This window comes from Bos mutus, chromosome 18 (genome assembly GCF_027580195.1).
Source record: "Bos mutus isolate GX-2022 chromosome 18, NWIPB_WYAK_1.1, whole genome shotgun sequence".
Lineage (NCBI taxonomy): Eukaryota > Metazoa > Chordata > Mammalia > Artiodactyla > Bovidae > Bos > Bos mutus.
In genome coordinates this window covers 52086604-52098725 of record NC_091634.1, presented here as the reverse complement: position 1 = coordinate 52098725, position 12122 = coordinate 52086604, and the positions used below count along the sequence as shown (strand labels likewise).

At 51.4% G+C, this 12122-nt stretch overlaps 1 protein-coding gene across 7 annotated transcripts in view; it reads left to right on the top strand.

Moving 5' to 3' along the window:
* The first annotated feature begins 309 nt into the window (after positions 1–309).
* Positions 310–12122, top strand: part of WFDC1 (WAP four-disulfide core domain 1) — a 36595-nt gene continuing 24782 nt past the window's right edge. For 3 of the 7 annotated variants that reach the window (XM_070388631.1, XM_070388630.1, XM_070388629.1), the window contains exons 1-2: positions 310–401; positions 7894–8098. In XM_070388631.1, coding sequence (XP_070244732.1) covers positions 319–401; positions 7894–8098 — 288 coding nt within the window. In that variant the 5' untranslated portion in view covers positions 310–318. Of the gene's footprint in view, positions 402–7598; positions 7745–7769; positions 8099–12122 lie in introns of those variants that run through there. The other 4 variants (XM_070388633.1, XM_070388632.1, XM_070388635.1 and 1 more) reach the window with 3 other exon arrangements.

Sequence of the window (12122 nt, the reverse complement as noted above, 5' to 3'; positions counted from 1 at the left end):
AGGGGTTGGGTGGTACTATATGATTGGCTCCAGCCAATCATCCAGGTGGTCAGAGCTGTAAGGGGATCATCCACCCTCATCACCGTGACTGATCTTAAAAATCCTGCTCCCACCATCTTTTTCTCCAGTTCCTCCCCTCATTTCAGGATACAGGAAGAGCCTGCTTCTCACCCCTTCTGCTGCTGCTACTGCTGCTAAGTCGCTTCAGTTGTGTCCGACTCTGTGCGACCCCATAGACGGCAGCCCACCAGGGTCCCCCGTCCCTGGGATTCTCAAGGCAAGAACACTGGAGTGGGTTGCCATTTCCTTCTCCAATGTATGAAAATGAGAAGTGAAAGTGAAGTCGCTCAGTCGTGCCGGACCCCTTCACAATTTTACCTCCCAGCAGGATGGGGCCAGAGGTAGGTGGCCCCTTCGCGGAAGACTTCCCACCTTGTTGCTCCTCACCACCGCTGGTTTAGTTAGCCCCTGGACTCTACTCCTCCCCATGTCTGGTTTAGACGTCATCCCCTGGACGCTGCTCCTCCCCACCCGCTCCGAAAGGAATTCCCTATCCCACAAGGTACCCCGCAGTCACTGCCTCAGACTTTGGGTCATTTCAGCACGTAGCACAATTTACCTGCTTTCTTGGTCTGTGTCTTCCCACTGGACCATCCCCTTCGTGATAGAGGGGATCTCCCTCACTTTATCCAGTCACTGTATGTCACAGGACACAGAGATCCTGATGGCCCCAGGAAAGCACAAGATAAGGCTGGTGTGTACAAACGTGGGAAGCATTTGCTTCCCAGGAAAGTTAAGCCTTTGCTTGAGGAAAGGATTGTGAAATCTCCAGCTCACCTCCCAGGCCTTATATCAGCAAAAGGGAGTGTTCTGACGTCTAGCTTTTCTGGAGTCAGAGTTGGGTTTTTTTTTTTTTTTCCTTCATTAAAAAAAAAAAAGAATTACATCCTTGGCATTTAAATAGCATCTTGGATGATTTCACCCGGCTTAGGTTTTGTGAAGCCCCCATCAGCGGCATCGTGGATTGTCTGGCCTTGACCCACGAGGTTGACTGAGTTGAGTGATCGACCAAAAGAAGCAGCTACTTGCTTGTCTTGGCAGCTGAGCTGAGTCCTTGGGATCATTGCTGAACTGTTGAATTTAGCTACCCCCTTGCCCTGGTATAGGATACAGGCACAGATAAATAGAATCTGTTTCTGTCTTTTTTTTTTTTTGGCCATGCTATGTGGTTTGTGGGATCTTAGTTCCCCCTAAAGGGGCTCAAGTTTATCCAGCCAGGTCAGGGGACTTGGTGCTTGGTGGCTAGTGACTTGGGTCACTGGCTGGTATTGTGCTCAGTTGCTTAATTGTGTCCGATTCTGTGCAACCCACCGCCCCGCCCCCCCCGCCCTGCCCCGGCCCAAGACTGGAACCTGCCAGTCTCCTCTGTCCCTGGAATTTTCCAGGCAAGAGTACTGGAATGGGTTGCCAGTACTAGAACCAGGAGGCTGGTTCCTGCTCCAGGGGATCTTCCCAACCCAGGGGTTGAGCCCATATCTCCTGCATCCCCTGCATTGGGAGGCAGGTTCTCTACTACCGGCACCACTTGGGAAGCCCCATGCTGGCATTAAGATGGTCCCGCAAAGCCATCTGGGCCGCAGCCCTGGAAGAGGGCTGTGGGAGTATCCATTTAACTGATTGGTGGGTGTTCACCAAGCCCCTACTATGTGCCAGCTGCACAGGAGGAAAGAAAGAATAAACCAAAAACTATAGACAGACACCAGCCTGGCTCTGAGGGTGCTGACTGTCGATCAGGAGAGTCAGGCGTGGTAAGAAAGAATCGTACCTTCCACCATCGGGTGGTGTGGGTCCTGGCAGGCAGAGGTACACGGGGACATGAAAGCCTGCTCTAGGGGAACTGAACTGGTCTGGAACGTTTCCAGGACGAAGGGGCTGTTTCACTGAGAGCTGAGGCTTAACGAGGTTACTCAGCAGGGCCTTCGCTGGCGGTCCAATGGTTAGGACTCCGAGCTTTCATTGCCGAGGCCCAAGTTTGATCCCTGGTCAGGGAACTAAGATCCCACAAGCCACATTGTTGTTCAGTCACTCAGTTGTGTCTGACTTGGTGGCCTCATGGACTGCAGCACACCAGGCTTTCCTGTCCTGCACTAACTCCTGGAGTCTACCCAAACTCATGTCCATCTAGTCAGTGATGCCATCCAACCATCTCATCCTCTGTCACCTGCTTCTCCTCTTGCTCTCAATCTTTCCCAGCATCAGGGTCTTTTCCAATGAATCGGCTCTTCTCATCAGGTGGCCAAAGTATTGGAGCTTCATCATTAGTCCTTCCAATGAATATTCAGGACTGATTTCCTTTAGGATGGTCTGGTTTGATCTCTTTGCAGTCCAAGGGACTCTCAAGAGTCTTCTAGAGCACAGCAGTTCGAAAGCATCAATTCTTTGGCGCTCAGCTTTCTTTATGGTCCAACTCTCACATCTGTACATGACTACTGGGAAAACTATAGCTTTGACTATACAGACCTTTGTTCAAGCCACATAGCACAGCAAAATAAATAAATAAATAAAAATAATTTACTCAGCCAAGAAAACCAGGAAGAACGTTGGGAAGTGGAACTAGCATATGCAAAGGCCCTGTGACTTAGGTGCATGGTGAATATGTGTGTTTATGTGTAGGGAAAGGCTGGCATGTGGCAACAGAGAGAGGCAGGAGGGAATCTGTTGGGACAACAGCCCTGAAGGTCAGGGTGGGGACTGGTCGGGGGAGAGGCCAAGTTTGTCAGGGCTCCTGACCCTGGCTCTTCATTAGAATCAGCTGGGGAACTTTGGAAACCACTGGGTTCTGATTCCCTTGACCTGGGCTGGACCCATGTGTGGATGTGATTGACAGCCCCTCCCGTGGGTGATGCTCCCATGCAGCCAGGTGGAGAAAGGCCAGTCCAGACTGGAAGGCCCTGGGGAGTGTGTTTTCATCCACATCCCAACAGGACCGTGGCAAGGCCTTCAGCTCAGGAGGGGCAGTGGGGAGGGGTTTCATGAGCAGAGGTACGCTGGGGGAGAAAGACAAACAAGCAGCAGAGAGAGAAGCGCTGCTTTGAGGGTGAGTCCAGGTCCTGTGGGCAAAATCACGAGAAGCTGGCAGCGACCTGGCCCAGCAGCTAGAGAGAGGCTGAGCCCACTGCTGGAACTGGTCCCAGTCTCAGCTGTGGGAGGAAGGGGTCGCAAGGCAGCCAGCCTCCCCGCATAACCTTTCCATCCGAGTGCCCCTTCGTGAAAGGGGGACTGCTGCTTTCACTGTTGAAAGGGGACCTGCTGCTTGAAAGGGGACCTTGCCCCGCAGCCATCCTGAATGGCAAAAGAAAGCAAGGGTGCTCCCAGTGGCCAGAACGAGGGTCAGTTCCCGGGGAGTCTGGTCCCAGACCAGTCACTCTGGGGCGTGGGAGGAGGGGAGCAGCAGAGAGACGTGGGGAGTTTCTTGGCTGGAGAGCAGAGTCAAGGAGGGAGAGGGACGCTGAGTGGAGGTCAGGGACAGGGCGGCTGGGTGAAGTGAGCTCAGGGCCGGGGTCTCCAAGGACGGGCGGCCAGGGGACATCTGCTGTCATTCACCAGCTGGAATGGAGCAGGGCGGGCTCTGCTTCAGGCCAGCTGAGCAGCCTTTCCCAGCGGCCCTCCCTCCTCTTGCAGAGGACACTGCTGAGACCCGGCACCTCCTACACAGACTCACCTATCGTCTCTGTTTAATTCTGGCTTGGAGGGCGCAAAACCTTGCCCAACATCACACAGCAGTATTTGGGCCCAGGGTCATCTTCAGGCACACAGCTTGGGGCCTACTAGACTTTTATGGGCCCAGAAAGGTGTGTTAAATTCTCTTAAAATCAAAGGAAGTAGGGACTTCCCTCTCAGTCCAGTTAAGACTCTGCACTCCCAATGCAGGGGTCACAGTTTCAACTGTTAAGCAGGAAACTAAGGTCCCGCATGCCACACAGTTCAGCCAAAAAAAACCCAAAGAAAATAAAAAGAACATATTCCAGCTTGGTGATGGACAGGGAGGCCTGGCGTGCTGCGATTCATGGGGTTGCAAAGAGTCAGACACGACTGAGCGACTGAACTGAACTGATATTCCGGTTGGATTATATTTATCTTTTTATCAGTGCAGTCATAAAAGATTATGTTTATTATTATTCTTTTTTAGTAGAGGAAAGGCCCAGGAAGGCAAAAGCACCAAGGGCACATGGAACAGCGTGACTGTTCGGATGCTAGCACCACTTCACCACTGGGTACGGGCCAGCCCAGGCTCTTCTCCTGCCCTGCCCTCTTCCTGGGCAGCAGTGCGTTCTGACCCCATCAGTCCGCATCTCAAGCCCATTCTCTGTCCAGCCCCATCCTTCACTTCTCAGGTGTGTGGCCACTTCCTGGGAGACCTCTGCTGGCTTCTGTGACTAGGTCACAGCGCCTCCCCCCGCAGCCCATCTGCCCATGTTGCAGTTTAGCTCCTCTGGACACACAGTGCAATGGTTTTGAGCCCAGACTTTGAAAGCAAATGTCTGAGTTGCAGTCCCAGGTCTGCCAGTTATCAACCATCCACAGTTTGGCTTGTGAAAAGGAGGAGAGTGAAAAAGTTGACTTAAAACTCAACATTCAGAAAACTAAAATCATGGCATCCAGTCCCATCACTTCATGGCAAATAGATGGGGAAACAATGGGAACAGTGAGAGACTTTATTTTGGGGGGCTTTCAAAATCACTACAGATGGTGACTTCAGCCATGACACTTGCTCCTTCAAAGAAAAGCTATGACCAACCTAGACAGCATATTAAAAAGCAGAGACATTACTTTGTCAACAAAGGTCCATCTAATCAAAGCTATGGTTTTTCCATTAGTCATGTATGGATGTGAGAGTTGGACTATAAAGAAAGCTGAGCACCAAAGAATTGATGCTTTTGAACTGTGGTGTTAGAGAAGACTCTTGAGAGTCCCTTGGACTGCAAGGAGTCCAACCAGTCCATCCTGAAGGAAATCAGTCCTGAATATTCATTGGAAGGACTGATGCTGAAGCTGAAACTCCAATACTTTGGCCACCTGATGCAAAGAACTGACTCATTTGAAAAGACCCTGATACCGGGAAAGATTGAAGGCAGGAGGAGAAAGGGACGACAAAGGATGAGATGGTTAGATGGCATTACCAACTTGATGGACATGAGTTTGAATAAACTCTGGGAGTTGGTGATGGACAGGGAGGCCTCGTATGCTGCAATCCATGGGGTTGCAAAGAGTCAGACACGACTGAGCAACTGAACTGAACAATTTGGCAGTTTGTTCATTTCTCTGACCCTTAGTTTTCCTGTCTGTAAAATGGGGATAGTAAGAGTACTGACCTAACATAATTTTGGTAGATTAAATGAGTGAATATTTTTAAAGCACTCCACTGTATGTTTGAGACTCAGTCTCCTTATGTGTAAAATGGGATGATAATAGCTATTTAATAGAGTTGTGATAGGTTAAATGAATTTTTTTTTTATGCACTCGAAACTGTGCCTGGCACCAAAAAGTACCATCAAAGTGTTTTTTAAAAACACTGATTAATATCTGACTCCTCCACTTGTTAAGCCCTGTAAAAGCAGGGGCTAGGCCTGGTTTTATTCTTGCCAGTCTGGCACATAGTAGGTGTTCAAATGTTGGAACAAACTGAATGTTCTCTGTTCTTACTTTTTATGTTTCTGTGTTTCTTTCTGCTGGAAGTCACTCACACTTTAGTATAAAGTATGAATTTAATACCCCCTGTCCCTTTTCTGACTTATTTGCCGGATTGGTTCACTGTGGAAGAAATGTTCTGCCTTTTAGGGGAAGGAATCACTGCCTTGGTGATCTGGTGGGGAAGCTTATGGGGGTTGGAAGGGCAGGATTTCCTCCTAGACCCTGTAACCATGGGCCATATCCTTTGCTCCTTAGAGAGCATGCACTTGCGCCCTCTGTATTTTTAAGGGAGCTATTTTCCTGTCTTTCTGGAGGAGGAAAGTGGTTGGCGGTGGCTGTCAGACCCTTGCTGGCAGGCCTCTCCAGCTGGCCCCTGGCAGCAGAGAAGATGAAAGGCCTCGCCAGCTCCAAGGCTTTCCCAGAGGAAACCTCGCCCACAGTTCTGCAGGAAGTCACACTCCGGCTTGATGAGTCCCAGGAGGGCAGCCCACTAAGCTCAGGATCACGTCCAGGTCTCCAGAGCTCAGATCAGCCAGGAGGACCTCCGCCACTTGGAACATAAAGTTCTGAGGCTTGGCAGGAATAGGGGAGGAGCCGCCCGCCCTGACATCCTGAGGGGCCCCCTCGGCCCCAGCTGGGAGCATCCAGGCTGGCTGTCAGGCCAGGACCCTGCCTCACCCTGATCAAAGGAAAGCACTGCGTTCCCGGGGGGATTTGTACCATGTTTATTTCTCGTCTCAGAGCCCTTTCTCCTTCCACACGAAACCCACAGGGCCACTGTGTTCCCAGAATAGTCGCCCTTGTGGTAAAGGCTTGGGGAAGAGCATTTTCACAAGTTAACAATTGCAAGACATTAACTGATGGGATACTGCTTGGCATCCTGGGTCCCCGTGGCCTGAATCCAGCTGAGGAATTGATAGCTCAGTTGAAGAACATTTATTGAACACCTGTTGTATGCCAGGCCCTGGGAGATGTCCTGAGGGGATGCCTGAGAGGTCAGCCATGAAGGGGAGCTTTGGGAAACATGCCTGACTTTTGGGACCATCTCTTCATCTATAGATGCCCTTGTGGAGTCGTCACGATGATGAGTTACTCTGTGCATCTGGCCAGTGCCTCCTGGGTGCTGATGCAGCCTGGCATTGTGCAGGGCACCGGGTACATTCAGTAAGAGAGATGCGGGGACTTGACCTTGAGAGCCTACATCCCACTCCAGGGTGTAGGAACTTCCCACTGTCACTGATGAGTGACCACAAACTCCATGTCTCAGATGAGAGAATTGAGGAGCAGTCAGCACCCCACAGACCGAGGCTGAGCAGGGACCCGGCCCAGGGGCATCTAAGCCCAGAACTGCCCCTGGTGGCGTCACAGTGATCAGACAGGGCAGATGTGGAGCCCCAGCCCTGCCACCGCTGCCTGACCTCAGGCAAGTGTCGTACCTCTACTGCTGCATCTGTAAAATGGACATCGTAGCAATGCCTGTCCTGGGGTTGCTGAGAAGAGGTGATAGAGTACGAAGTTTGTGAAATATGGAGTTGTGTATAAAACACACACAAGCTGACATTTATAGCACCGTTAGGATGTCCGTGAAGTGCTTTACTTGCACAAATGCACAGAACTCTCCCAAGAGACCCATGACGTATGAGTAACAGTCCACATGCCCACACTGGAGAGGAGGTTTCCAGGGTTCAAGGGCACTCTCCCCTCAGCCATGTGCTCCGCTGGGCCCCGTTCAGCAACAAGTCTTACAAAGAAGTTTTGTGGGCAGAAGAGTTTGTCAGACCAGCCTCGAGTTTGGACAGAGTAGCAGCCAGAAGCCCCCAACCCATCCCCTGTGTGCCCACCCCCACCCGGCCCCAGCCAGCCCCCAAAGCCAGCACCTCTTCTGGGGAGGGGACTGCCCAGCCTGCAAGGAAGTGCTCATTATCCCTGTGTGACAGGGCCACTCCCAGCCACGTCTCCAAGCAGCGTGATGCCCTCGTCTGCTGCCGCTGCCTTCTGAGCCGCCTCGGCTGCAGACGTCTGGCGGGGAGTCTCTGGGGCCAGATGGAATAGGGCAAGCTAAAAATAACCTGGCGGGCGGCCCCCACCAGGGGATGGGGGTGGGGGCCTGGGCTGGGCGCGGACACATGATCCCAGGGACCTGGCCAAGTGGAGCCGAGAAACTCTCCAGCAGCCTGAGCACGCTTCTGCTCCCCATTCTAGGACCCACCGGCTGGAGCACCCCTCTCCTCTGACCATCCAGGAAGAAACACCTCGAACCAGCTGCAGTATGGGCAGCGGCCAGAGAAAGGTCAGCTGGACTCTGTGCTTCCTGCTTCTGCTGCTCCTTGAAGCCACTTCCACCAAGAACCTCTGGAAGCGGGCATTGCCCTCGAGGCTGGCGGAGAGGGCCCGTGTAAGTGCCCAGGTAGGGGGGTGCTGGGGGCCGGGGGGAGCCCACATGCGGGCAGGCCAGGGCAGGCGTCTTTATCTGAATCATGCCAAAGTCGGGTGGGCAGGCAGACGGACCTCACAGCCCTCAAAAGGCTCCGTGCCTGGAAATAGGGAAGCCAGGGGCCCCTAAAAACACACGGGGGGACAGCAATGGGCTTTCCTTATCCAAGGTTACTTTCTCCTGACAAACAGCACCTAATTTAAGAGTCCAAGGACTTAAAACTGAGTGTTGTTTCTCAGCAATCAATAACCAAATGTCGATAGGATGCAATTATGCTTCCGTGTGCTTCCTGACTGACTCAGTAAACACTTGGTGGAAACTGCTCTGGGCCAGGCTCAGTGTATGGTCCTATGGGTACAACACAGAGACAGCCAGCAGCTCCTGCCCTTAAGGATGGCCTCATTGAATAGGGTGAGCGGCTGGGTAACATGTGACAGCCATACAGAGGGATGGCACACCATGACCAGAGGTGAGAAGCATGGGCCTTGCAGCCCTGAGTTTGGATCTGTACTCTTGCTCACAGGCTGTGTGACTTCAGGTAAGTTGTTTGACATCTCTGAGCACCAGTGATCTCGTCTGAGAAAGACTGTGCATTCCTTTCAGTTTGTTCAAACAAATAGGCAGTTAGATGGCCACTGTTTACCCAGGTTGCCCTAGACTGTAAGGATGCCAACTTGTATCCCCAAGCCTTGGGAGTGTTACCCCCACAGGCCTGGGGTTGCAGAGAATGAATGAGAAGCTAAAGGGAAATGTATCCAAGCACATCTGATTTTCCTGTGTAGGTCTGTGGGTATACCGGCGTCATCGTTCCAACAGCATTTGTAGCTCTGTGTCTTTGTATCCCACGTTGGTAATTCTCCCACTATTTCACACTCTATTTTTATTCTGTTTGTTATATTGATCTGTGATCAGTGATCTTTGATGTGACTATTGTGAAATGATTGCGACTCACTGAAGGCTCAGAGGACAGTTAGCATTTCTCAGCAATAGGGCATTTTTGTGATTAATGTGTGTACATTGTGTGTTTTTTAGATGTAATGCTGTTACACACTTAATATGCTGTGGCATAATGTAAACGTAACTTGTAGGCGTGCTGGGAAACCAAAACATTGATGGAATTGGCTTTACTGTGGTGGTCTGAGACCACACCCACAGGATCTCTGATGTCGTATCTGCCGACAAGCGTTGAGAAGGTAAATAATGCAGGAAAGGGACTAGGAGAGAGACTAAGGCTGGGGGAGGATGTCATTTTAGGTTCCCTGCCCCAAAAGGGAGCACAGAGGCATAGAAGGTTCAGGAAGATCTACTAACACTCTCAGCCTAAGGGTGAAGAGTGAATGACTCCATATCCATCAAACACAGCACATACTGAGTGGTCCGTGTAATGTGGTGACTTCCGCTCAAATAATTATGAAATTGGTTGCTGTTTGGCTCCCCAGTGGGAATGTAGGTTCTTCACAGTAGGGCCTGATTCTGTCTCCCTCAGTGCAGTGTTCTTGGTGCCTTGCCAGGTGCCTGCCATGAAGAAGGCATCCCATATATCCTTGTGGGTAAATTATGGGCAAATACAAAGGAAGGCCAGAAGAATATGTACAGCTCTGTGCCAGGGGAGTCAGGGAAGGTTTTCCACTGTTGGGGGTATTCAACCCAGGGCTTTGAAGGATGAATAGGAGTTTTCCAGGCAGAGAAGAGGGAAAAGGGAAAGTTTAATGATGCCAGGCATGGTACGATGTATGAAGCTGTACTGAGGCTAATCTCAGCCTCCAGGGCTCACACTTTTACAGGTCAGGCAGGAGGCCATGTGGGTGTATAAAAGCGTAGTAGCAAGTGAAATGATGGTAGGTGTTTGGAGGGAGGAGAGTCAACCCTTGTCAGATTGGGCTCTCCTGTGCTCTTCACTGGCCCAGCAGGCCGATTTAGGCCACAAAGTATCTAGTTCTCTGGTTCTAGGACCACAGAAAAAATTTCTGGTACATCACCTGGTCTCATTTCCACCTTGACCCAGAGCATCACAGGAGCCAATGCCATGACATCTCACAAGGAGGAATGAGGAGGCTGGGAAGATTGGGGGCAGTGTGCACTGGGGTGGGGGAAGTCTCTAAGAACACATGCCTGGCTGGGCTTCGGGAACCAAATTACTTAGCCACTGTTTATCAGAATGTAGGTGCTTTGAGTGTGTACTCACTGGATTGAAACTCTCCCCTGTTGTCAACAGATATCTGCTTCCCTCCCCAGCTCCAGGGCACAGAAGAGATTTGTGCCAAGAATGTACCTTGGAGAGAGCCCCTGGGGAAAGACAGGCTGTTGACTGGTGACTCAATGGGTAGGGAGACTGAGCAGGGCACCAGGCCCAGGAATTTATCTCAGTGACATCTCTAATGAGCTGTGCAGTCTTGGGCTGCTCGCTGCCCCTCTCTGGGCCTCAGGTCATTACTTGGGAAATGGAAGGCAGAGGATAAGATGACCTCCAGGACCCTTTCAGTTCTGATTCTAATTTCCATGCAAATGTCCATCAGGGAATTTAGGAATGATAGGAAGCAGCCCCTGCATATTCAGGGGCCAGACTTCCCACGTGGCCCCCACTGCCCCACCTAAGCTGGGTCGGCTCTTCAGCTGTGGCTTCTGGGGCAGGTCGGGGCAAGGGAGGCGGGCCTCCAGGTGTATGTGGAGCCCGCTCGCGCCGCTCCAGAGTTAAACAGAGCCCTTATTAAAAACTAGGCCGCATAAACTTGTGTGATTTACCTGAAAAAGAAAGGGAGTCCTCCTGATCAGAAGCATATTGCTTTCTAATTATCTTGCTACATCTTAACCACGCTCCCTGCTCTCAAGATTATTTGTGTCTGTAGCACCTATGAGGTAGAAATACCATCCATCAGGAGCTTTTACACATCTCTTCTCCACTCCTCATTCAGCAGTCTCACACTGGTGGCTTAAAATCAGCCCCGGTGGGAGTATTTACACTGTGGAAACTGGCAGTAGACTGTATGTGGAGACCTGGGTGTTAAACCTGGACCAGTGTGGCTGCCAGCATCCTGCATCCTGGCTCCTCCCCTTCCTGAAGCCCCGCCCCTTGGCAGAGTGGGCAGAGTGGGTCCGGGGAATTTCCTGGACACTATGCATTTTCCTACTGTAGACACAGTGCCAGAGAGGAAGACAGGGGAGGCCCTTTCGGAGGCTCGTAAGAAGAAGGCTTGTCCTGTGTGAGCCTCCGTTGCCTTGCCTGCAGCCTGGGAGACAGCGGTGCTGCTTTGCAGTCCAGAGGAAAGACCACAGGAGCCTCCAGCTCAGGTCCTGGCAGGGGAATACCACTCTCTATGCACTAGTGAAAATAAAGACAGAGCCAGATATTTACGAGGCTAGATAAGATGGAATAGGCCAGGGAGTGGAATGTTTATCAATAGCCCAAGAGCCTTTCTGGGATGCTCAGGGTCTGTTCGGTGGAGCTGGTGTTTTGAGCTTTGCTTGCCTGGCATTTGATGAAAGTCATAAGAACAATCCTTCCTACGTGTCAGGCCAGGTGTTCACCCTGCGTTCTATCTCAGGATCGTCTGAGCAGATCCCCCAGATGGGACTCACTGTAGCCGCCATGGCAGCCTGGTGGCCTGATGATCTCTATGTGTCACTGTGGCTATAGGTCTGTTTAGTCTCCTAAGCTCCCATCTGGGGCAACTGGAAATGGAGACAGAACTCTAGTCATGGTAACCAAAGCAGAAGCAGCCCAGGTGTCCACAAGCTCAGAAAGGATCGACAAAATGGGGTCCATCCACCCAGTGAAACATTATTCAGCCATAAAAAAGAATGACGTACCGGGACATGCTCCAGCATGGATGAAACCTGGAAACCTTATGTTCAGTGATACATGCCAGTCAGGGGACTCCCCTGGTGGTCCAGTGGTTAAGACTTCGCCTTCCAGTGCAAGAGGGTGTGGGTTCGATCCCTGGTCAGGGAACTAAGATCTCACATGCCTCATGGCCAAAAAAACCAAAAGATAAAACAG